Consider the following 25,476-nt stretch of genomic DNA (forward strand, 5'->3'; position numbering starts at 1 on the left):
CAAGCGTGACGTACTTAATGAATGACCCATTGTTGATTTTTTCTAAAGTTTCACCTAAGGTTTCTCTCGGAGTTTCTCCCGGTACTTCTCTCAGAAGATTCTCTCCGGTGCTGGTCCTGAGATATCTCTCATTCATCCTGGACTTTCTTCTCTTAAGTTTTTAGTGCCTTTTAGGATTTCTGTAGGAGCTATTGCTGGTATTTCTCATGGAGTTAGAAAGACACAGACACGTGCAATGCTTCCAGTGAGCTATACACTCTTTGAAGGAAGCACAAAAATAGACAATGGACTACCATGTAACGCCCAGTGGCACAGCCGAAAACTGTTGACAGTTGAACCTGCACTTCCCCCCAGCATTGTTTTATAGCCTTTTCCAGGCTTTTCCTCGTACTTGTTCAACGCATTTGTTGTAGTAGTGATCCACATGAGATTTTTTTACCGTTTTTTTCGGAATCTTTCCCTCATTATTTACGAAATCGCTACCGGAAATCGTTCCAAATCCCTAAATGCTAATTTTTGTGATTTCTTCAATAAGGCTGACACAAATTTCGATTTTCTCTAATGTCACCGCCCCCTCGGAAAATTTTGGTCGGAATTCGACATTTTGAGGGGGGACACAAATAATTTATTCAAGAAATTTAAACTTTTTAAAATGAAATTAGAGTCGTCGAGAAAATTTCTAAAGAAATCCGATGAGTTTGACGATTTTGCCTAATTGTTTGGGTAATTTTGCATCAAATGCACTTATTATTTATCATTCTCCCCCTTAACGAGTCAACGAGTAAAGTGACAAAAGAAGAAAATGAGATTTGTTCCGGCCTAATTGCTCCAGGAGTTTTTCTCGGAACCTTTAAAAAGTCCTTGAGAAATTCTCGCAGAAATATCGTAAGAAATCTTGTGAGAAATCTCTCAAAACCCGAGAGTGAGTTTGGAAGAAATCCTGAGAAAAACTGGGACATCTCGGAAAAAAATGTGGGAGTACTCCCGGCAGTAAATAGTAAGGAAATTCAAGGAGGAATTTTAAAAACAACTTAGGAAAATTCATGAAGAAACTTTGGTTAACTTTTGGGACGATCTCCGGGGATAGAAACTTAGGAAAATCTTTGTAAAAATTCCGGGAGGTAGTTTTTCAGATAGTTGCTTGGTTAGACAATGAGAGTCCGATGCGTTAGCATTCCTGACTAGTTTTCTGAAGCATTGAAACCTTTATAGCCAAATTCCTGAAAGAAACCTAACTAAAACATCAGAATTAGAATAGTGGAAGTGATCACACCATTGTGAAAAGCAGCACGCTTTAAACTCATTGCAGGGTAACTGCTATTGTGGGTATTCAAGATTCAATGTTCTCTGCGCTCTCCAATGTTGTTTGTCGTCGTTTAGGCTTGAGTGTTGAATTTTCTCGCTCACCCCTTCTTGTTATTTTTTAGACGTGTTTTTTTTTTATTATTTTCAATTCTCTTCTTGCACCATGTACCTTTACCGCCACGCCGTCATAGTGTTTTGGTGGTTGTCTTCTTCCGGCAATTATACCGCCGCTTACCATTATTGTGAAGCGCCAAGTCTCGCGTCAAATACACGGGGGTTGTCAAGTTGGTCGTGGCGTCCCATAGGGGATGAGGAGCTTGGGTTATATGACTCCAACTACGTGGGATCATTTCTCTGGTTTTGTACTTCCTTTTCCAGGATCTAATTTATCACTGAAACTTGAAATACTTCTTCAACACTACACTGGTCAGCATTTCTGCAGATACCTACTAATTGTTAGTATTTCTTTTCTGCCAGCAGATGCTGGGATTAAGCAATCTTCTGGATAATCAAATTTCTTAATACTCTTAATTTCTTAATAGTGCTAGTATTATGAGTTTCGTAACTAACAAAGACTTAAATTCCAACTGATAGAGAAACCCAATTTCGCGTAAAAAAAGTTCGGGAACCCCTGCTCTCCAACAGTTTTACTAGCTGGTGTGCTCGTTTGGTTTTATTTCAATTTTATAATTCCCAACATGGGGTGCTATTTCTGCTTGGAGTTTTCTCTCCTTGCTTCGGCGATTTTTTTTTTGCACCTTTACCCTTCCGATCCAAGGTCCCAGCCAGACGTCGATTGTGCTGCGCAAATTCAGGGTCGAAACGAACCCGGACCAGACACGCAGAATAATTATTTCTCTGGTGGTAACCTTCGTCCAATTTGCTGAATCACGTTCTTCCGCGCTGCGTAGGTATCGTTGGTTTTCCGAAGTCCAGACATTCAAATTTCATTTGACTAGTCAAAATAGACCGATTCCGTGGTTCGTTTCATGCTTCTTTTTACCTCTCGTCGTCGATGACGCTAACTCGCCAGTTAATCTTCGGTAATTCTCCCTCCGGGGAAGTCGCCCTTCAATTATTAGCTTCTTGAAGGCATTCTCCCTTCCCTTATTGGTTTACTTTACGCTTTGCTTCATTGTTTCTACTGGCGATCTCTCGTCGACAACGCACCCGGAGGCCAACAACATCTTGAAGCCAAGCGGACAAGCAGAGAGAAAAAAAGATCCCGGGGCCGCCCGGGAGAAGTGTCTACCTTACCACGAACACGATGCCAGGCCAGCCAGCCAGTCAGTGACAGGGAAAGAGGAACAATTTTATTGACGAAGATAAATGGTTACCGGGGGGTGTGTTTACAAATGCCGCTCTCGCCTATACCTTCGTCATCCAAACGTTCCCATTCCAGTCACCGCTGCTGGCAGAGTTGGCTGGGACTAGATAGATACCTACTAACAACAACAACAATTTTTCCCCTTCCTACGATCTCTCAGGCACAGCAGTGGGACTTTTTTTCCTGAATTCCTTTCTATTCTAGTGGTTTGAAACCAAGGCGACCTGCGCTCGTAAATATGTATCTAATATCCACCGTGAAACTTCGATCGAAGGGTGTTGAACAGGGCTACGAGAAAAGGTTCGATTAATTCATCTAATGGTGTAAACTGCGAATCGTACACTGCTATTATTCGTTGCTGGAAATCAACAAACTTTGCTTTGTGTGTTCAGCAAAACAAATTACAAGATATCAGCATGTTTTTCAATTTGCTGAACCATCCAGCAATTTTTATAGATAATCAACAATGTTGTGCTGAAATTAACCAAAAGTATGCTTAAAGTTAAACAATTTCTATTGCTTCAAAAACGTTCTATCTATTCAACCTTTTTGTTTGCTGTTGTATTTTGTGCGGCACGTTGAAAAATTCTCGTTTGTTGTACATTGCCAGCAAGGTGCTGATAGTAATGACGAGACAGTCGGATGATTAAGAACGTTCTAATGTGGGTCCCGTCACATTGCACAATTCAGGGTAATGAGGAAACGAACTAACACATTTATGATTCACAAGCTGATTGTAAGTTCATGTTAAGTTATTGTTTTTAGATTTGATTATTCATGTGAATATGATAGATTGTATCACATACCCAAGTAGTGTTACAATATCAAAAAAGCGACGTATAGTTATTAATATGTTTTTATTTGTTTACAGGTTTTCAACTTGATGAAACCATTGAAATGGAACGAGAAAGAATCAAAACTGTTGCTATCATTTGATGAACCAGTAAGGTGCCTATCAACGGATGCAGAACCTATGCTTCGGTGACTACGCTGCTAGTGTACCCAGCTAGACCCAGATGTCGCGATGAAACATTCCGTGTTCCCACTCTTGCTCTTAAATCGGTTTAATCCTAACACTTCTTCGTGACATCCTATGCCGAGTACATGACATCAACAAAACCAGATCAACAGGTTAGTCTTTCATGTATCAGTATAAGTATTTATCAAGGTATTTAAATTATTTACATATACGTTAGTTACAAGAAATCAAGGTTTACTGATCCAGTACAATTTTTATCCACATTTCCGACGTTTCAAGGGCCTTTTTCAAGGGTTGTTGAAAACTTGTATTTTAACATTTAACATAAAAACATTGATATAAACTCACTAGTGTCTACCGACTTTTGTTTTTAGGATATTTGCATAATGAATGCTTTTCTGGGTGACTTTTCATGTACTGTGTAGTAGGTACACAGATAAAAATTATGAGATCTACACGTCATGTAAATTTCATATTAGTCATGTGAACTTACTGTAATGATGGTTTGCATGATATATCATGTAAATTTATGTTATAAGTCATGTAAACACTCAGATTCATGCTGAACTACATGACATATAATGGAAGTTTACATGATATTTTATTACTTTTACATGATATGTCATGTAAACTTCTGTGATATCCCAATTATGTGCATCATACGACTCAGATTTTTTTACTAATTTTTCTATCTGTATAGAAAATGTGGGATACAATTTGGTTGTTTTATGAGAATTTTACTCAACTTACTACGTATTGTTATTTTAGTATTTTCAATTTTACTTAATTCACTGTGCACTTGTAACGACTGTTTTGAAAAAATGGTGGTGTGATAGATTTCTAGTATGGGTAATATTGCGATTCTGTTTGTTCTATCTAGGATTTTTGGTTGTGCTGTGTTGAACATATATTTTTTTTCGATAATGTGTTTCTTAGATGCATGAAAAATCACCCAGAAGAGCATTCCTCATCACGGAGAAAAAAATAAAGTTACATCAATTATATTACGGTCGCAAACAAGCATATTTGTGCACTGACTTTTATATAATCCCTTTTTGAGATTGTATTACGCATAAAACAATAGGATGAAGCATAACAGAAGCTTGAAATTACCTAAATTGATGAACTGATTAGAGCAAAACAATATGCTTGATTCAACCATATTTTGCTTACATCAACAATATTTATAGTTGATGGTTTGACAGCTCATTTATTCCCATGGTAGATTCAAGCATGCTTATGCTTAACTTAAAATTCATTCAAATGTATCTAGAATCATTAAAAGCTTTAAAATTTGGATAAACATTTCTATAATGGTCGTATTTTAGTGCAATATGTTCTAATTGTAACATATTAGACTAAAATACGACCATTATAGGAACGTTTAATTAGCAAAATATTTCCTTGCATATTCTTTATTTTTCCTGATGATTTGTTCGAATGATTTCGCATATTTTAACACTAAACAAGTTAATTTTGATAGAGGCATCGTTCCGGAAGTGCAGTCCACAGGCCGTAACAGTCGACCAGGGGAGGGCTTTTCGTCTATTTGTGGCAGGCTTCCAGGTGTTTCATCAGTGCTAAGACAATCATCACCTCGGCGCATCAAGAACTCTTTGGTCACGTCGTCCGTCGTCGTTTCGAACCATCGGTGGGTGTTCGTGATATGTCCGGTCGGTGGCTTGAAGGATGGAATGATAAAAACAGGTCGCCCAGTTTCTCGGCATGTCCGGGGGAATCGTCCTGGTGAAATCCATTTCTGCACTCCGCTTTGTGTAGATTGTAATGTCGATCCACCGCCAGATAATTGGAAACCAATTTTCCCTTGTCGATTGGGCTCCCAGTTCGGTGTCGGCGCCCAGCTCGGAGTTGGCGGAAATTTTCGTTCGCAGTACATCACTAATCAAGCCTTCCTCGATTCGGACCGGGCGGTCCCATCAGGATTGCGTGGTGGCTGGCTCTTGCTCCAGCTGCTGCATTTTTGACTGTGTACAAGCTGAAGCTGAACTGGCGAATTATACGGAGTTACATTTCAATTTCTCCCGAAAGAAACGATTTACGAAATCCCGACACGGCACCTAACGATAATAATTATTTGAAATCAAAACGCGGCGACAATATCGTCGTCGTCACTGAACAACCGCGGCCATGATGAACAATGACTGAGCAGCAGACAGCAGCCAGGACGCTCGGTCAACACGGGTTCAAGCAAGGCTTCAAGTAATGACATATATGCTTGGTATAAACATTTGATGGTTGATGTTCAATGATGTTCATTCAAACGAAACATATGCTTGATGTAGACATCAAAACATTGTGAATCAACCATATGAAGGAATTATGCCAAGAATATCTTGCAGGCTTGAGAGAACTATGGAGAAGGTTATATCAATCAGGCAACATTTCTGTCCGTGATGCAAATACCCCAATCGTCGGGAATGTAGATAAAAATCGTTATTGATTCGAAGACTGAGAGAGCCATTCCATTTTCCATCAAGATCAAGTTTCCAGTCGTAAAACCCCATACTGCTGACAATGAGATTTATCCACCTACTACAGAATACTACTCTTACTTCTCTCCCAAAGTCAACGTAAAATACTCTGGTCTTGAGAGACCCCAAAAAATAGTTATAAAATTACCTTGTTATGTTTTGTGCTACAGTGGGAACCCAATTTCGTTCCCTAGTAACGAAAAAGCACTCAAGCAGCAGTAAGCGCAGGCCCTAAAGGATTCCCTGGAGAAACTGATAAAGGAAGCCCTGGATAAATCTTCGGAGGTTTCTCTGTGCAAGAATTCAGAGAAAAACTTCTAAAATATCCCAAGAGTGATCACTAGAGAAATCCTGGGCGAAATTGCTGCAAGAATCACTGGAAGAATTTATGAATAAATTACCCGAGAAAATACAGGACAAACCCCTACAGGAATCCCGCAAGTATTTTCTGTAGAAAGCTCTAGAAGCGTTTCCGAATAAATCCCTTTAGTATCGTGGAATTTTTGATCTCCATGATAAACGCACAAAAATTGTCAACCATGTTAAAGCTTACAAAAATCGCCGCAGTTTGATGAACCCCATTATGATGCTTGGTTAACCTTTCAGGACGCGCGCCATCAAGCAATCGAAACTGCACTGTGCTCGCACTGTATACGAAGAGCGAGGTTTTTTGGCAGTGTTGTACTTTTTACAACAGCGCGCGCGTTGAAGGGTTAAGTATTCTATACGGCCAGTTCTACCGGTACTGGATCGGATCACTAAAATGGTCATAACTCCGGAACGCCTTGACCGATCTGGATCATTTTTAATAGCAAACATTGCCAAAAAATTCCGGTTAGATTCGTGCTAAAATCCTTTCTCTTTTTGCGCGAACTTGTTGTTGTTTTGATTTGGCAAAAGTCTACGCTCCATACAAATTTCCAAACTTTTGTAAGAAAGTCTATGAAGGGGAAGATGAGTCTGAGATTATCAAAATTTTGACGGCTGACATTGTTACAGAAATTGATGCTGAGGTTTGAGGCGTAAAATTCCTGCTGGAATTTTTTTTCCAGAGATCCTACCGTAAATTCATCTCGAGATTTCTCCCAAAATTCCTATTGAAAATCCTTCAGAAATTCTTGTGCGATTCCTTTAACAGTTTCTGCTGGAATTGTTCAAAAGAGTTTTATGAGAATTCCTGTATATATGCCCTTTCCCAGGCATTCCTCCTGTGATACCTCCACATGTTATTCTCGGGATTTCTTCAGAACCTCCTGCTGACCTCCTCTAGACATTCATTCTATTATTCTCACAGCACTTTTCCCATAAATTTCTACAGGAACTCCTCCAGGGATGTATTCAGAAATTTCTGTAGGGATTTCGCCAATAATTCTTCCTAGAATGACTCCGTAGATTTATCCAAGAATTTACCTAGGATTTTTTTCAGAATTTCCTCTTAGGAATCCTTCAAAAATTTGTACTGGAATTCCTCAATAAATTTTACTGGGTTTCTTACAAGGATTTATTCGGGGATCTTTCAAGGGATTCCTTAAAAAATCCTACGAATTTCATCAGTTATATTTCCAGAACTTAGTCAAATAATATATCCAGGAATTCCTCAGAAGGTTGCTGCAGGATTCCTCAATAGATTTCCCTACAGGTCCTCTTCTATAGATTTCCCGGTAATTCCTTTTGGGGTCAATCCAGGATTTACTCAGGATATACCAACAAGAATATCTTATGGTATTGCTTAAGAAATTTCTGTTGTTATTACTTCGACAATTTCTGAAGATATTCCTTTATAATTTCTTGCTGGGAATCCTAGAATTCATGCTAGAATTTCATGCTGAGATTTCTCCAGAAATCACTCAAGCAATTATTTTTTTCAGAAATTTCCCCTGGACTTCTTTGTTCAGAAATTCTCCAGTGAATTTCTTCCTGAATTTCATCTGGAATACCAACAAGGATGTTTTCAGAGATTTCAATAGGATTTTCTGCAATGATTCGTCTACGAATTACTCCAGAAATGTCTCTAGAGATTTCAACAGGGATGCCTTTGAAAATTACTCACTAAAAATTCAAAACGGCGGCTCAAAATCCAAGACGGCGTCGACTGAGTGCAGTTTTAGGCCCTAAAACCATGCAATACAGGTATATTTGGTATGGAGAAGACGTCCGGAGTCCAAAAATGGTGCTTATAAAATCCAAGTTGACGGCCTAAAGTCCAAAGTGGCGGCTCCAAATTCAAACTGGAGTCTGTCTAATAGAGTTTTAAGCTCTAAAACCATTCAGTATGGGTATATTTTATTTAGTATGGGGAAGATTCCGAAGTTCAAAAATGGCGTCCAGAACATCCAATGTGACGGTCTAAAATCCACTTCAAAATCCAAGATGGCGGCTGCTAATGGTGTTTTGGGCTCTAAAACCATTCAATATGGGTATTTTTGGCATGGAAAAGATGATCAGAGATCAAATATGGCGACCAGAATAATATCCAAGATGGCTTCTCAAATTTAATATGGCGGCTGATTAATGGAGGTTTAGACCATAAAATCATGAAATATGGGTATGTTTGATAGAGAAGATGTTCGGGGTCCAAAAATGGCAACCGTAATATCCAAGATGACGGTCTAATCGTTGCGGTGATCATGATATCTTAGGGTGTCTACTACCTGAAAAAAACCTGGAAAACCGGGAATCCTCAGGGAATTTTATTTAACAGGGAAAACCTGGAATACTCAGGGAAATGTTACTCCGATGAAAAAGAACATTGGGTCGTTTGAATAAAAACCTGGTAGTAAAAATCCATATAGAAATTTCGCTACAAGGATTTTTTCCACAGATTCCGTCAGGGTTTCTTTTTGGAACTTCTTTAGAAATACCTCCTGGAATGTCTTCCTGAGTTCCAACCAATTTCTCCAGGGATGCTATTTCTTACCGGAGTTCCTCCAGTGTTTTGCTCAAAGAAATCTTAGTAGGATTTCTACCAGAATTTATCCCGAATACTCTATAAGAATTTCTGTCGGGATGAATCGTGGAATTTTTTTCGGCATTCTTCATGGAAATTTTACGCGATTCCTTTCGGTGTTCCTCTTGGGACTTCCCCAGAAGATCTTCCCAGAATTTCTTTTAGAGTTGCTAAAGGAGTTATTCCTGGGGTTTCTACTAAACTTCTTCCAAGGGTTTCTAAAGGAGTTTTCACAAATCTACTAGAAGAGTTCCTCAAGAGATTTCTTTTATTTTTTACCTGCGGTATCTTCAAACAATTGCTTTGGGTTTTCTTCGAGATGTTCTTCCTGGTCTCCTACAAGAATTTCTTGAAAGTTTTCACGAGGTTTATTTTGAAGTTTCTCTCGGAGTATCTCCTGGAGCTTCTCTGAAAAGATTTCTTCCGATGTTGGTCATGAGATGTCTCTCAGAGTTTTTCTAAATTCACCCTGGACTTTCTCCTAAGATTTTTTTTCCAGAGTGCCTTCTGGGATTTCCACAGGAGTTATTGCTGATATTTCTCATTGAATTCTTCTCTTGCATTCTTTCAGAGCCAGGGTGTTCCTTGTTATACCGGATTTTTTGCAGTGATCCACCTGAGATTTTTTTTACAGATATGCATTATTCCCAAAATTCTTCCCGGAATCTTTACCAGAAATTGCCCCGAGATTCTGGTTACTCCTTTTGGGATTCCTCAGAATGTCTTCTGAGATAAATTACGAAATACCTTAAAGTAAATTCCTGGAGATATATTCGAGGGAATTTAAATAAAATCTTGCGAGAAACTCTGCAAAATGTTATTGAAGACAACTCGACAGGAATTTCAGAAAAAAAAACTGAGAAAAAATAGGATCTCGAAAAAAGTTCTAGGTTATAGTAATCCCGAGAAGAAATATTAAGGACATCCAAGGAGGAATTCTAAAAACCCCATTGAATCCTGAAAATAGCTACGGACAAAGTTCCGCGAAGAAAACAAGAGAAATATCGGAAAACTATCGGTAAAAATCCCGACATAAACTATTGGATAGCTATCCCGGAAAACCACTAAAAAGACACGGACACTGGCTTCAGTCGGCGGCTGTACCGGTTGAACAAAACTTAACACAGAGTGGCTACGTATAAGAAGCTATTCTCGTGAAAAATTGCATCGCTCGGAGTGGGAATCGAACCCTCATCCATCCGGACTCTAACCGCATGGCTACGAGTCTCAACCAATGACATTCTTGAAAAAACTTTGAATAGTTTTGGATGGATCTTCAGGAGGAATCCAGCGAGAATCTCTGGAAGTATATCGGAAAACCTTTGCAAGAAATATCGGGACGTACTCAAACAGATATCTCGTGAAAGAATTCTTCGGAAACCCAGGAAGAAACTTTGAAAGCAATTCTAGGAATTACACTCAGAAATATTGAAAGATTTTTTGAAGAGAAGGGGAATTTACGCATTTTCGGCAGTTTTGTTCTCTTCGTCATGAGGGAGTTTTCGAAACCTGTTGAACTCAGAGTTGGCATCAAATCCTTCCCAACCAAGCTGAATATGATCAAGTTTCAGGCAATTCGACCGATATAAATCCTCCATGACGAAGAGAACAAACCTGCCGATGATACCCTAAGTCATCCTTTATAATTTTTAGAAAATTTGAGTTTTTTTTTGAATTATAAACTTTCAAAATTTCATCTGGAAAACCCTGGAAAACTCAGGGAATTTTATTTTGAGTTATGAGTAGACACCCTAAAAACTAGTTGACCGATTTGCATTTTTTCAATTGTTCGTATTTGAAATCTCTAGAACTATTCAACTTAACGAAAAAAAAATCACTATAAAATCCATGTTGAAGGGAAAAGTCGGTGTTTTTGGTGTAACAAGCTTAAACAAAGTGTTTTACAAGGTAATTATACATTTTGTATGAAAAAGTGAACCATTCAGTACCTCAAGATATCAAATTCGAACAATTTACAAAAAAAAAGTTTGCAAATCGGTCATCTCGGTCAAACACCATTTCGAGGTAATCGAGTTTAATGTTTCGCCCTCTGTCTTGTCCCTATGAAGGGTGCGCACTACAATAAGCTGTAGCTCTGGTTCTAGTGCTCCAATCTTTATGAGATTTGGAGTGTGTACCGTCTAGCTAGTATACTTTCAGATTATGCAATTAAAAAGTTGGATTTTTAACCCATTAAGTTGTTTACATCCCTTATTTAGTGAACGCATAATTTACTGTATTCTTATAAATAAACTAGTACTAATCATAACAGATTAGTTACATAACAATTTCAAATGTTAACCCTTCCAGAAATTTTTTAAAGTTCTTTTACTGAAACCCAGTTAAGGTGATACGGGACGACGTGTTATTTTTCCTATCTTCCCTCACTTTCTAACAATTTGCCTCGCGCAATTTGAAGATGATAATCTCGATTTCTATCGCACTGAACATGCTGAAAATCAATCAGCATATGCACTGCAAGTGAACATACATAATGATAAGTTTTTGTTGCAAAATATGTAGTAGAATCTGAGATTACCATCTTAGTAGCAACAGAGCAATGGCGGCCATTTCCTCGACCGTCCCTTTCGCCCTTAAAGATCAATTGTAGAACTATACTCAGCTGTTCTACAGTATTTTCTACCGGAGCGATCTGTACTGAGTAAGGGCTTCAACACTGTAATTTCTCTATAGACGAATCCACGCTGAATTCGTCGTATTAAGTAATGCCTTCGTCCACTAGATGTCAATCTGTCATCGAATTCCCTAAACGGAAACAAACGTTGAGCACCATCGTCATCGACGTTTCCATTTAGAGCAGTTGTGCAGTTTAGCCACTTTCATATTTATTCCCATCCATACTCTAACCCTGATTCACACCTTCTCGCCAGCCAGCCAGCCAGCGGAGCAGCGAAAGCCAGGATTCGTTTAAATTAATCAAAGCTGTAAATTAGCCAACTAATGTGCACCCAATTTGCCACTCAACACTCCATTTGGAGCTGCCTGAGCGCAGTTTGCTCAGTTCTGCGTCGCAATCTGACAAATACTCAGCGGCAGAAAGTGTTGCATCACAGCGCCAGCCATACCTACCTAGTAGATCGCACACAGTTCAAACAAAACCGGTTCCATTCTCCGGCGTCCAGTGAATTTGCCTCTTTCTCTCTATGGCATCTACCTACCTGGGATTGTGTGTTGATCGATCGGTGGGGTTTGTGTTGATAAGTTTTTGTCACAATTCCGGGTTGGTGTGGTGGCGGTGATAGCAAAAAACCTGTTTTACTACCCACCCCATCCCAGAGGTCTAGCCCAACGAGATGATGATCTCGCAATAAATATTTCGCCAAGATCGATAATGTCAGTTTAGCATGATGATTAGCAACAGACAAAAACCAGACGCGGCGAATATTTTTATCGATTTCAGTGAATTATGTCACCGCATAAAAGAAGGCGCTTCGATCGGTTTAGAGATGAAGTAATCTCCGGTTGATTAGTGGTTGGAGTTACATTGTTGACGGTGCTACCTCACCGACAATCATTCGATTAACGCGCCAGAAGAATGTCGGGCTCAGGCAGAGCTTGTAAGTCATGGCAATGGATGACTGTTCGATTTAATCGAACGAGTGTACATAGCCGTTTTAAATTTGAAAATAGGGTGTACCGAAACGTACAATGATGGAAAAGGCTAACTGAAATTGTCTTCAAGAAGTTGGCTTTCAATCTAAAATCAGGATCTGTAGCTGTAACAGTGTATTTCCATACTTTTTCTGTACAGAATTACTTCCTAAATATTGTTGGCAGATAACCACCAAATTTTGCTGATTTTTGCCATGCAAAATGCTTTCAGCAAAACGGATTGCTAAATTTTATTACGATTTGCTAAAACATTCAGCAATTTGCACTGATAAACAGTAAGGTTGTACGGAACCAGCAGAATATTGCTGAAAAGTCAGCAATTCGTTTTGCTGATTTTTGCTCTATTGTAGGCTTCAAACATTGCTGTTTTGGGACACCCTATTGATGATCTTACATCTCACAGAAGTCAACGCTGCTGTTGAACATTGTCCCTCTCGAGTTGAGCCTATCCTCTGTCAGTCTGCACTGCGGTGCATTTCTCACACTCAATGTCCCCTTCACACTGTGATATTCTCGGCGATCGTCGTTGCCGTCGTCGAGCGTTAATCGCTGCCCATGCCTATAAGAGCTCGCGTCCGGAGTATTGATCGGCACCAGAGAGTAAAAAATTCGATGATTAAAAGTGAAGATTGACATTCTCATTTTTTCATTCGAGTTTGGCCACATTCATTGTCAGCTGAATGCCTCTCTTTTTTCATTCAATTCTTTGTCACGAATTTTTTTTCGCAGGTCGTTAAATGTCCAATTTTTATTAACAAACGCACAATCCGACTTTATGGACAAACAGAGAACATAATTATTATTCTAATTAACTACTACACACAAGTTTTGAAGTGATTGGAAGTATAATCGGGAGTTACGGTCCAGTTTTATTTCTCAGTGAAAATTATCAGTGACAGAAAAATGAATGAATAGGTGAAAAAATTCATTCACCAAAATGAACTTTATTTTGATCCCTCAGTTGAGAATTTTCAAAATAACGGTGAATTTCACTCATTGAAAATGAAAATTTTATACTCTGATCGGCACCCTACTTCAATCGAGAAACGCGAGACATAGATTCCACGCAGCAGCCGCAACCGTCGCCACTTAATCCACGGTCCAGCAGCTTATAGCCGCGCTTAATGCTGTTGCCACTGGCTGCGATGGTTGTGCCAGCAATACGACGAGAATCTACGTTAGGTGTCATTGACCGGTGCCAATGTCTCTGAACTGCTGCTGCTGGTGCTTTTGCTGTCATAGCTGGGCTAGTCGTGCTTAATAGCTCGTTTGTGGTACACCACGCCAGCAATCAGCAAACGGCTTTAGGACGCCGTTGCCCTACCTGCCTCTGCGTTCTTCTCCATATTAGTAGCGCTGGTCGAGATCAGCTAGATCCATTCTAGAGCGGCTCCCTGACACATGGATTGTTTGTGGGGTACATCGGGGTTGTTTAGAAGGAATTCTTAAAAATTGAAATCGGATCTTGCTTAACTATTAGCTTCGATACGATCAATGTAATATTCAAATTTGTAATCTCATTCTCACGATTTTCCATAGAATATTTGAAAAATGTCGCTTCAAAAGCCTTTATATTCCAAACCACCCCATGTATGAATGCACCCCTATGCACCGTATATTTCATCGAACGGATGTCGGTCGATCTAGCCACGGTGTTTCCACCATTAACATCGGCCAGCGAGAACATAGTGGTTTAGGAGTAGTTTGTTTTGCATAATTAGTATGACCTAATGCAATTTGTAGTTATGCATATCAGCGTGGAATTTGTCTTTCATCCACCCTATATGTGTGTATACAATAATTATTGGCATATAATTGAATTCCGTCAGCAGTAGGCAGTCGTGATGGTGGTATCCAGCACTGTGCCCGATGACAACAATCCCGCCGTTTGTTTCCAGCTCATTAACCACTTCGGGCGACGGCGACGGCGATGGCAGCTGTAAACTGACGTAGACAAATCGCGCAAATCATTTGCCTTTTGGTGTATGTATCCGTCGAAGGGAAGAAGTAGCAGCCGCAGAATGAGAGCCACTGCTTCACTGATGCACCCAAAATAATTAGGAGCGAATATACATTTTTTGTACATTGAAAGCGTTATTTTCTTGCAGAACGACATTATTAATCATGGAGGGTAGAATACCACAAGCTGGCAAGCTTGTAAGGTTCACTGGTCATGAAAACTCAACAAACATGTAATTTTTTACCGATTTTTTTATTTGAATCTACATTTAGACAATACGTCCTAGAACTTTCTGAACTGAATTAAAGTGAATCAAAATACTATGTCAACTTGACTAAAATTTTGAGTTATGTTTGAAAAAGTTCTTGGGTTTTACATTTGGTATATAAATCTGAGTCTTGTTGTTTGGGTGCGTTGTTAGTGTTTCGGACCGCGCGCTGTGTCTACAACTGGTGATGGTTTATGACGACGGTTTTAAAATTGTCCATTACGAATCCAAAGGTTATCTCGGTTGCCGTCACCCTGATCACGCATTCTGTCCGAAAACTGGCCGGCAGCGGCTCGGCTCGAACGAACGACGGGGAAATTGAAATCACAATCGTAACGTTTGTTTCAACGGTTATGGTTAATTAGGTGAAACGATGTCGTTTTTGACGGATTGTGTTAAAGCTAGCTAGTTTATGTCCCTTATTGATGTCGATACGTTCGTATTGAGATTGTGTACTAAATCAAACTGAATTTTGAATCATGGCATGTCTTATATTTACTGAAAGCTCTTTGAACACGTTCTTATTTTCTTAACATTAGATTACTAGCTGATCCGACGTTGCTAGCCACGTTAGCTAGGGAAAGGTTATTTTTAAAATTCCAGTTACACTTCTTCACTGCAACACTTTTTCACATAAACGTCTGTCAGTTCATAAGATACAGCCGAATCTACTGGTCGTACTCATTTATATAGTAGAAAGGAGAGTTCCAGAGATTTCTAGAATGTTCAGCTATTCTGTAAAATTCCCGAAAACATTCCAGAATCTCTCTCCAAAATGCTTCTCTCTTGAACGTTTACTAATCTCCAGAAAGTTATCGAATTTTAATGAATTTTAATGTTCCAGAACTTTTTAGAAGGTTGATTTTATATTTTGTTCGTGAACGCTCACCAACTCCCCGAACATTCTGGGCATTAAAAATATGTTCCAGGAAATTCCAGAAGGTTCGTTTTCTTATTCTTTCTGCTGTTTTTAGTGTTTCAGCAGCTTCTTGAAAGCTCCAGGTATTTAAAACAGTTTTATGTTCCAGAATATTCTCGAGGGTTTTTCTGTTTTTTTTAACGTTCAGTAGCTTCCAGAAATATCTCAAAAAGTTATGATTTTTGTTGCAGAACATTCTTGAAGGTTATTTTTCCTTTTTCTGGAACGTTCACAAACTTCCAAACACTTTTCGTAAATTTAAAAAGTTTGCAAAAGGTTATTCCTTTTTTGGCACGTTCAGTATCATCTCGAAAGGTCTTAAAATCTTAGGAATTTTGATGATCTGTAACATACCCGTAGATTATTAGGGGTAGTCACTAAACAGATTAAATAGCTGCGTAAGCCATGATTTTCTGCTTATTTGAAATGTTTCATGATTTTGCGAATGAAATAATCAAAGATTGCCTTGGTGATCGCGACGTTTAATCAGTTTAATCAGTTTACGCTGTTAAGTGAATCCCCCTATTATTCTTCTTTAAACATTCAGTAATTTTCAAAAAGTTCTCTAAATTTTATGTAATGTGATGTTCCACAACATCCCAAAAGGTCCTTTATTTTTTTTGAGCGATCATTAACTTCCAGAAAGTTCTCGTAATTTAAAAAAATGTTACAGAAAGTTTTCCGTATTTCAGAATGTGTAATATTCCAGAATATCCCAGATTATTGTTTTACTTTTGGAACATTCAGTAACTTCCAGGAGGTTTCTGGAAATTTTATAGATTTTTATGTTCCAGAACATTCAAAAAGTTTTTTTTTGCTTTTTTGTTTGTTTCCTAACTTCCATAAAGTTTGCTAAATTTTATTAGGTTTGATGTAGAGAAGGTTCTTTTCTAAAATATTTTTAACTTTAAAGTGATCATTAGAAGGGGAAGTTCTCAGTTAATAACTGTGGTAGAGCTCATAGAGGGAAGCTCATAGCTGAAAAGCAGGCTTTGTCCCAGTTTAGATGTTACGCCTAGAAAATGAAGAAAAAGATGTTTCATAATGCTGCAAAAGGTTCTACCCCTTTTTTGAAGCGTCCAGAAACTTCATGGAGATTCTCGAAACTTTAAGAAATTCAATACTCCAGAACATTCCAAAACGTACTTTTTCTTTTTTTTTCTGGAACCTTCAGCAACTTCCAGAAAGTTCTTGGAATCTTTAGAATATTGATGTTTTAGAACATTCCAGAAAAAAAAAAGAAATTTGATACAACTATGGTGAAACATTTCAAAGCGTTACGGACAGATAGACAGACAACGCTGGTCTTTTATATATATGATATGTTTTTTAATCTACGTAAAGCTGACACAAGTTTCGGTTTTCTCTTATGCCATACAACCTACCCCCTTCCCGCCCCTCGGAAAATTTTGGCAGGATTTCAAAATTTTGAGGGTGGAAACGAATAAGTTATTTGAGAAATTTTGAAATATGTAAGTGCCATAAGAGTTTCTCATACACGCAGAAAAATATCGCATATTTGATTCAAATACATTACAACTTTGATTCAAATTCAATACTTTTTTTGAAACAAAGCAAATTAATATTCGATTCTAATACTAAACAACTTTGATTCTAAAATAAGTTTATTAGAAACGAAGTCGTTGTGTCTTTGATTCAAAAAAATAGCTACTTTGAAATAAATGTAGGTTTTTTGCTCAAGTGAGTCTGCCGTCATTTTGTTTCTATTGTCAGAAAAAAAATAAAACTGATTCGGTGAACGAAATTGTAGAAGAGATCGTTAGTTGTGATGCTTGGTACGTGTGATTTAGAAACGTAAAACGCATTGAAACTGTTTGGTTTGTTGTTATTATAGTCGGATATTATAGTGAAAGCCTTTACAGATAAGTAAGATAATGTGAGACCTATTATTTAATTGAAAAATTGAAAAACATTTAATTTCTTCCAGATAATGGCTACTCAGTTGACCTGCAAGGAAGCTAAGGCCCTAATACTGTAGCCGTTCCTAGATGAATATATGAAGCGCATCTGCGACATTAACGAATAGAGAAAGGCCTGGTAAGCACCTGTTGCTTTTCACCAGTTTTTTTTATCGATGGAACTTTTTTTTCTTAGAATCTTCCGCCACTCTCCAAGACCTTACGCCGAATTTGCTACGTCCGACGTTAGGTTTTACGCATGGATTTGAAGAAATATCGACATAATAGATTGTCGCGTGTGGGGATACTTCGGGTTTCAACCGCGACGACAATAACAAAGGGCAACTGTACAGCAACTTACTTCACCAGCAAATATTATGAAATTTTGAGAATATGTATAAGAATATTGTTTCCTAAAAGTATTTTGATTTGTTATTGGATTATCTGCTTGGACTGAATATGATCTTATAATTAATGAGAGCATGACGATCACATGCTCTCAGTAGTTATTAGATCATATTCAGTCCAAGCAGGTTAAATATTTGAAGATCTTTTAGAAAGATATTACTATCAAAAAATATAATTTTTAAAACAAATATATTTTGACTTTAATTCTAAAATATGTGTTTTTTGTTTCAATAAATAAATGCTTTTAAAATAAAGTAGTGATGTATTTGTTTCAAATCAATAAAATATTAGAATCAAATATTATTATACTTTGAATTTACGATCCGGCGAACGAAAGCTCGACTTAAAAACAAAAACAAAAGTACTTTGAAGCAAATACTCGGAAGTCATTGATTCAATGAAAATCGCACTTAGGCCGTGGATCAATGATTATTTTTCTTTATTTCAAAGTCGTTTATTTTTGAATTTAATATATATTTTTCTGCGTGTAAAATTTCATAACAAAACCAATGAGTCTAGCGTTTTTTCCTAATTTTACATCAAATTAATTTTTTATCTATCATCTTCCCCCCTCCGACGAGCCAACAAGCACTATGACAAAAGAAGAAAATGAGATTTGTTCCGGCCTAAATTGTACATAAAAAAGTATTGTTAATTTGTAAATTTGTATATGCTTCTTTTTATTAGCTTGGCTTAGATTCTAAAAATTACATTATTCGTAATTTTGATGAAGATCTGAGATAGCTATAAGATATCAGGGTGTTTACTACCTAGTAAAAAAATGGATATCAGGGAAATTTATTTTTCTCAGAGAATTCTGAAGTAAATTGTTATTAATTAATTTTACTGCAAAATATGCTTGAAATTACATTGTCCATATATTCTAAGTTCACTCGTGTTTTCCAACATTATTGATTGTTGAGCAAAATGATGAGTTAAAAATCAAAAGAATAAATATAATAAAGGTCCCATTAGACATGACATATATTTGACCAATCAAACCCAACAAATGACCAACACAACGTGAATCATAGCACCATGAATGAATATCGGACTTCAATGACAAATATTTGGCATAATGCCCAACAGTGTTATGGCACTTTAACGTTAGAACAACACAGACCTCGTCAAGAATATTCTGGATACATGCTTGCAATTTAGTGGATACTTTAGAGTTTTAGAGCAGAGCTTGAATTTCTCAAAAAAAATATCAAAGAGTAAAAGTTTTGAGGATTTTTTACAGATTCCGCAAATTAAATTCCGAAGAATCTCAAGAAATATGCGTGGGAATCTCCAAAAGATTTCAGGCTAAACTTTTTGGAAGAGCTTTTGAAAGAGCCCGTGAAGTAATTGGGGTCTCCACTTGGCATAGTAGTGGAAAAGACTTTGTATCGCCAATTCAGAAGAGAAATCCTAGGTAGATGAGAGTATTGGGGGGTAAATAGTTGAGGGAATCGCTGGCAGGAACCGGTTTTCGAAATAAATCTGAACCCGAGTAGAGAAAAAAGTCCAATAATAGTAGACTTCGATACGGAAATCAAAAAGTTTCATTGATTTAAACAAGAGATATAAAATCCGAAAATATTTAAAATGTATTCCTGACATATCATACCTTATTTAGCTCGTGTATGATATAACCTATAGCAACGAACTATTTGTTTGTTGTTCAAATATCAAATGCTCCAGATGTTCCAGGAAAAGTTTTCTGATATTTTTAGACTTCTATTGCTTATATCAATCAAACCAGTATCACGTTTTGACTATCAGTACTTCACCTTTACGCGTAAAGCTTTCGTTGAACCTGCAGACGACATTTTGTGAATAATTCTTATCAGAAATCGACAAGAGGTTTTTACGATCGCAAAAGATTCCTTAACTGAAACAAGATTTCGAATATTCCTGGTAAAAATGAAAGAGATTAGAGGAATGTCTATTGAGCTGATTTCTCCTTCAGAAATATTGATTCAATATGTGAGAACAAATTTATGAAGAATTCCGCAAACTCCAGGTTAATGTATAGTGCAAATACTGAAATAATTGCAGGTAATAAACGGCGTTTTTTTTCTGGAAATTTCCCAAATCTTTGAAGATGTTCATGGAAATATGTATGCAAATTTTGGCATAAATTCTGGTGCCAAAGAATGTTGTACATTCGGAAATTTGTTAAAAAAAAATCGTTTTCTCTGCTAGTTATTCATCGAGAGTTTCATCATTAGATATATATTTATTTCGAACATGATACTGCTGATGGATTTTTCTTCCTAGTTATGACTCGCAAAATCGCATTTTCTAATTGAAATACTTCGAAAGTTTCTAAAGAGTTAGCTGCTGAAGTTCATCAGTGAATTGTAGTCAACATTCAGAACTTCATGATTAAAGCTTAATTTTGAGAAAAAATGTTGGCAGGATTTCTCGTAAACACTTTGTTTGAATTTAAAGCTGCTTGCTTGGTGGAACAGCAATTTAATTCCTAGAAGGAATTCCTTCAGCAAATATTACAACATCTCAGAAAACTCGGAATGGATTTTCGGTAGATTTTTCGAAGAAATGTTTAATCTGTTAATACATTTAGCCAGTATTGGGTCTTCAGTTAGCCTAGTTGTTACGGCAATGGATCGCCTATGCGAAGACGGCGGGTTCGATTCCCGTTCCGGTTGGAAAAATTTGCTCGGCTCCCTTGGCATAGTGTATTATTGTGCTTGCCTCACAATATACAAATCCATGCAATGGCAGGCAAAGAAAGCCCTTCAATTAAAAACTGTGGAAGTGATCAAAGAACACAAAGTTGAAGAGAAGCAAGCCAAGTTACAGTGGGAACATAGAACCATACAGCAGAAGAAGAATATTTAGTCAGTATTTCTTATATTATTTGCTCTGTAAACAAGTTGAATTGAATATAACTAAATAAAAATTGGAGTTTCGGTTAGAGGTTGCTTCAAATTTTGACTAGTTTTCCAGACATTTCAAATATTGTTTTTTAAAGAATTCTGCCAAAAAGTTTTTTTAAGGTATTGAGGAATTGTATTATAACTGTCATAACACGCAATCATAATCAAATAATGAAACACGTAAACAAAAACAAATAATTATTTCGAGACAAACTTTCAACCAATTATCTTTTTTATCGAAATTTTAACGGATAAACAAACATAAGCCCGTATTATACAACATTTTCAAACAACTCAAAAACGACATCCAATAAACATTTATGGCCTTGGATCTTTCGACAACCGAAACACCGGCAATTTCCCAACCACCCATCGCGGCCCATGAAACCGAATCAACACTGATAGGGCTATAAAACCTCTTTCCGGACGACTCGTTTATGACATTCTGAACATTCCTTCCTACAACCGAAACAAGCGGCGGCAAGCGATCATCATCGTTTAGTGGTCGATCGTCGGTCGGTGTTTCTCTCTTTACCTTGTGATCATTCCTCCGCTTCTCCCCAAACAACCACGACCGTTTAAGTTTATACCACATTTATGGTATTTATAATTTTGACACCATGCCTTGTGCCACCTTCCGTAACATTCCCGGCTGACTCTAGCAGTGGCCAGTATTAGGCACGATTTCCAACCAGAACGCACGGGCCCCCATTTTCACGACATGCACATACCTATCTATCTCTAAACAGTCTTCGCTGTGTGTGGGTCGCTCGGTATTGCCGGTGTCAGTGATACCTATTATTATAATTGATAGACTGCTCACGACCGCGTTCGTCTGCGCATAGTCACTTTTTTCTACACTCCCTCCAAGTCTAGCTGGTTTGTTTATTTGTCGACCGATTTTAGTAGGTAATGATGAGGTGAATATACACACTGAACATTTTTGTGGTTTGAGTAAGTGCTCACTATTCAGCTGTAATCGGTGCTGTAGTTAGCGTTGTAGCTGTCACAACGTTCCGTTTTCTCCTCTGAACGATGATGCACAGCGTACATGCAAGTGTAACACAGCTATGAAAACAAGTTTTAGAGAGCGTCGAGTGTCCGACTAGTCCGGGGAACAACTTGTTTTGGCATTTATCGGCTCTTGTGCCGTCGCCGCAGAGCTCCACTTAGGGATCAGTAGAGTATAGGATCAGTGGCAGAGGGAACCAACTCGTTATGCGATCGTTTTGGCTACACTGTTTGGGTGTGCGATATTGAATAACTTATATTGTTTATGTGATTATGAACACAATTATAGGATTTTTTTAATATTTTCGGAAATATCGCATGAAATCAATGCGGTATATGATAATTATTAGTAAATCACATAGCTTCTATTGGAAAATCACATAACTTCGCAAAAGCTATGTGATTTTTTAATGGAAACGAACATGAAAACAGTTCATGTGAAAATCAGATAGAAACAATGTGAAAGCTTTTTTCAGTGTTGCAACGTTGAACTTATTCCTCCAAAACTCGTTTGTTTATATTTATTATAAACATGTTTGTTTATAGCTTAAACCACTTCAAATCAATTCCTTATTATGGGACTGTCCATTTATTGCGTTAGGCAAATTTAACGATTTCAGGCACTTCGTCTCCACATAATAGGATTGTCCGTATGAAACCGCATACATCTTTGCTTGGCACATAAGCTTTGGGAATCTTTGAGACCACGAGGATAATCGAGGAGTTTTTCCAGGAGTACTTGTAGAAATATAACGAAAAAATCATTAATAAATCTTCTGCATGAGCATGAGCATTGATGATCGTACAACTCGTAGTTGCTAATCCGTGATTGACCAGAACCAGTGCCGGATTTAAGGAGGGGGGCAGAGCCCCGGCCCCTCACATTTGAGGGGCCCCCACAAAATTATTTTTCGATTGCTAACATTTGTCGCTAACAATCTAGGTGTCATATTCAACGCCAAATTCGATTGGGAGTCTCAAATAAATGCTCAAGTAGGAAAAATCTACGCTATCTGGAATCGTAGTAAGCTGTGCGCGCGGATGGACGTGTTTTCGATTAGCTGTCACGTTTTTGCTTATCTCCGCTGAAAATTCTATCGGCCGGTGAAAAGATTCGGCGTGTGATACCATAGAAGATCGGTGATGTACTCGTTTTCTGTGACAGTGATAATGTGCGGCAACTTAAAAGTATCGGTTTATGAAGATACTTATTTATATATTTGGCGATTTGCCGTGGTGTCGACGTTTTTCTCGTCCACGCGTTAACGTCGATTCGATCGATGAAAAGATTCCGCTTGTGATACCGAAGCGGATCAGTGAGGTGTACTCTTTTTCTGTGATAATGTACGGCGACTTAGTGGAGATGGACGTGAACACTTTTAGTGTTTCGATTTGTGCATTTAACTGTTCAGAATTTGGAAGAATCGTCATCGTTTGAAGATGTGTGTTTCAGATTTCGGATCAAGGAGACGGGTCCGGAAGAGATCGATTTCAAGCAGATCAGTGGACTACACGGAACTTGGTGAGATCTTTCTGATTACACTCTATATACTTTATATTGTTATATAACTACTTGTAAGTTGAAAATTCGCTATTTTCAACATCCTTTCATCTATTGGAAGCTGCTTCAGTTCTGGGCTCTTTCTAAGTTGATGAAGGGATTTATAAATGCTTGCAAGGACTTGGCCAGGTGTGTGGAGCTGAGTGAGTCTATGACATTGTAGATAGTAGCGACATTAGCAATGTCAATGGATATATTCAACTTTGCAACTCCATCCAAGATTTGTGCAAGTATTCATGCTATGCTATGCTATGCTATGCTAAGTAGGAAAAATCTACGCTATCTTAAAACAACTTTCGCTCGCGATCAAACATCTTAATTGTCAAACCAAAATCAAATTGTTCAAATCGCTTATTTACCCGCACTTTATTTATTGTGATTTTGTTTTTCTGAATGCCTCTGTTGTGTGAATAAATTAGGAGTTGCACTAAATTCCTGTATCAGATACATATTCAACATTCCAAGATATGGAAGTGTTACACATTTGCAAAAACTGCTTATTTGTTGTCCTTTCGATCAGTTTTTCAAATTTAGATCCTGCTGTCATATTTTTAAAATACTTTCATCTGGAAAACCTAGTTATCTGTTTTTAAAGCTGAATCTCTGCAGAAACACCAGAATAAGAAGCCTTCTTGTTCCTTTCAATCAGTGTACTACCGGTCGCTGTTTGTTGGGGGTGTAGTTAGTTGGAATTATTTGCCATCTAATCTCAATTCTGCCAACAATTTTTCGAGCTTTAAACGGGATCTACTCTCGGAGTTGAATAGCACACACTAAACGGAACTGAACACACGGATTGGGTAATAGTAAAATGAATAAACTAAATGGTAAACTCTAACATGCACATCCTGCTGATGCCTACGAATTGTAACATTAAAAAGATTGTAGATCTTACGTTACATGAATTATGAGGAATAAATAAATAACATTAACTTTATTTTTCATATTGTTCAAGTACTGCTCGAAAATAAAGAAAAAATATATTGCTCATGTCTTCAAAGGGCCCCATATACGTTCGGGCCCCGGGCCCCCACAATCCTTAATCTGGGCCTGACCAGAACAATTGACATTTTACAAGGTACCAATAGATGGAGCTTGAAAGTAGCATACCGTTTTCAATGTGCACCTAAATTTGTAAATTCTAAACTTTCTAAACCTCACAATATTTGTTGGTTAAATATATATCATACTAGCTGTCCCGGCAAACGTTGTCTTGCCAAGCTGTGGTGGTTTGACAACTGTAAAGCTCATAACGTCACCGCACTCTAGATTGGTTTCATTTCCATCGTGTTGATTTCCTTCCCAGCTCATGAAAATCAGTAATTTTCCAATTTTCTTACTTTTCTAGTTGATTTTCGTAGTTTTTTTTGTACATATAAACACAGCCACCATGAATACGAATCAAACCATGCAAGAGTTATCCTGATCGCTTCAGCCGTTCGTGAGTTTTATTGCCTCAAAGGGACTTAAAACTCATTTATATATATATATATATATATATAGATATAGATAAAATTTATTATTTTCATATGGAACGAACTCATCGATAAATGTTCATCCCTGTGTACAGTGATTATGTGTACCTAATCGACGCTGACAGAAGCGGCTCTTATCACTCAGGAGGAAATTTTATTTTATTGAAACAGTAAAATATATACAACTAGTTGTCCCGGCAAACTTTGTCTTGCCCGGTTGTGGTGGTTTGACAACTGTTGAGGTCATTGCAGTACCGCACTCTAGATTGGTTATATTTCAATCGTGTCAAATTTCTTCCCAACTCATAAAAAATCAGTAATTTTACAATTTACCTACTTTTTCAATAGATTTCCGTAACTTTTTGTACATATAAACACAGCCAC

General features: G+C 37.7%; 1 protein-coding gene across 3 annotated transcripts in view; it reads left to right on the plus strand.

Annotated features, from left to right (window-relative positions):
* The window catches only part of LOC109416761 (histone-lysine N-methyltransferase trithorax), a 188,792-nt gene that overhangs the window by 72,262 nt on the left and 91,054 nt on the right, over nucleotides 1–25,476 (plus strand). The window contains exon 2 of one of the 3 annotated variants that reach the window (XM_062857034.1): nucleotides 3,504–3,763. The exons of the other annotated variants lie outside the window; for them this stretch is intronic. Coding sequence (XP_062713018.1) covers nucleotides 3,737–3,763 — 27 coding nt within the window. The 5' untranslated portion in view covers nucleotides 3,504–3,736. The remainder of the gene's footprint in view (nucleotides 1–3,503; nucleotides 3,764–25,476) is intronic. 3 annotated transcript variants of the gene reach the window in all.

This window comes from Aedes albopictus, chromosome 3 (genome assembly GCF_035046485.1).
Source record: "Aedes albopictus strain Foshan chromosome 3, AalbF5, whole genome shotgun sequence".
Classification (NCBI taxonomy): domain Eukaryota; kingdom Metazoa; phylum Arthropoda; class Insecta; order Diptera; family Culicidae; genus Aedes; species Aedes albopictus.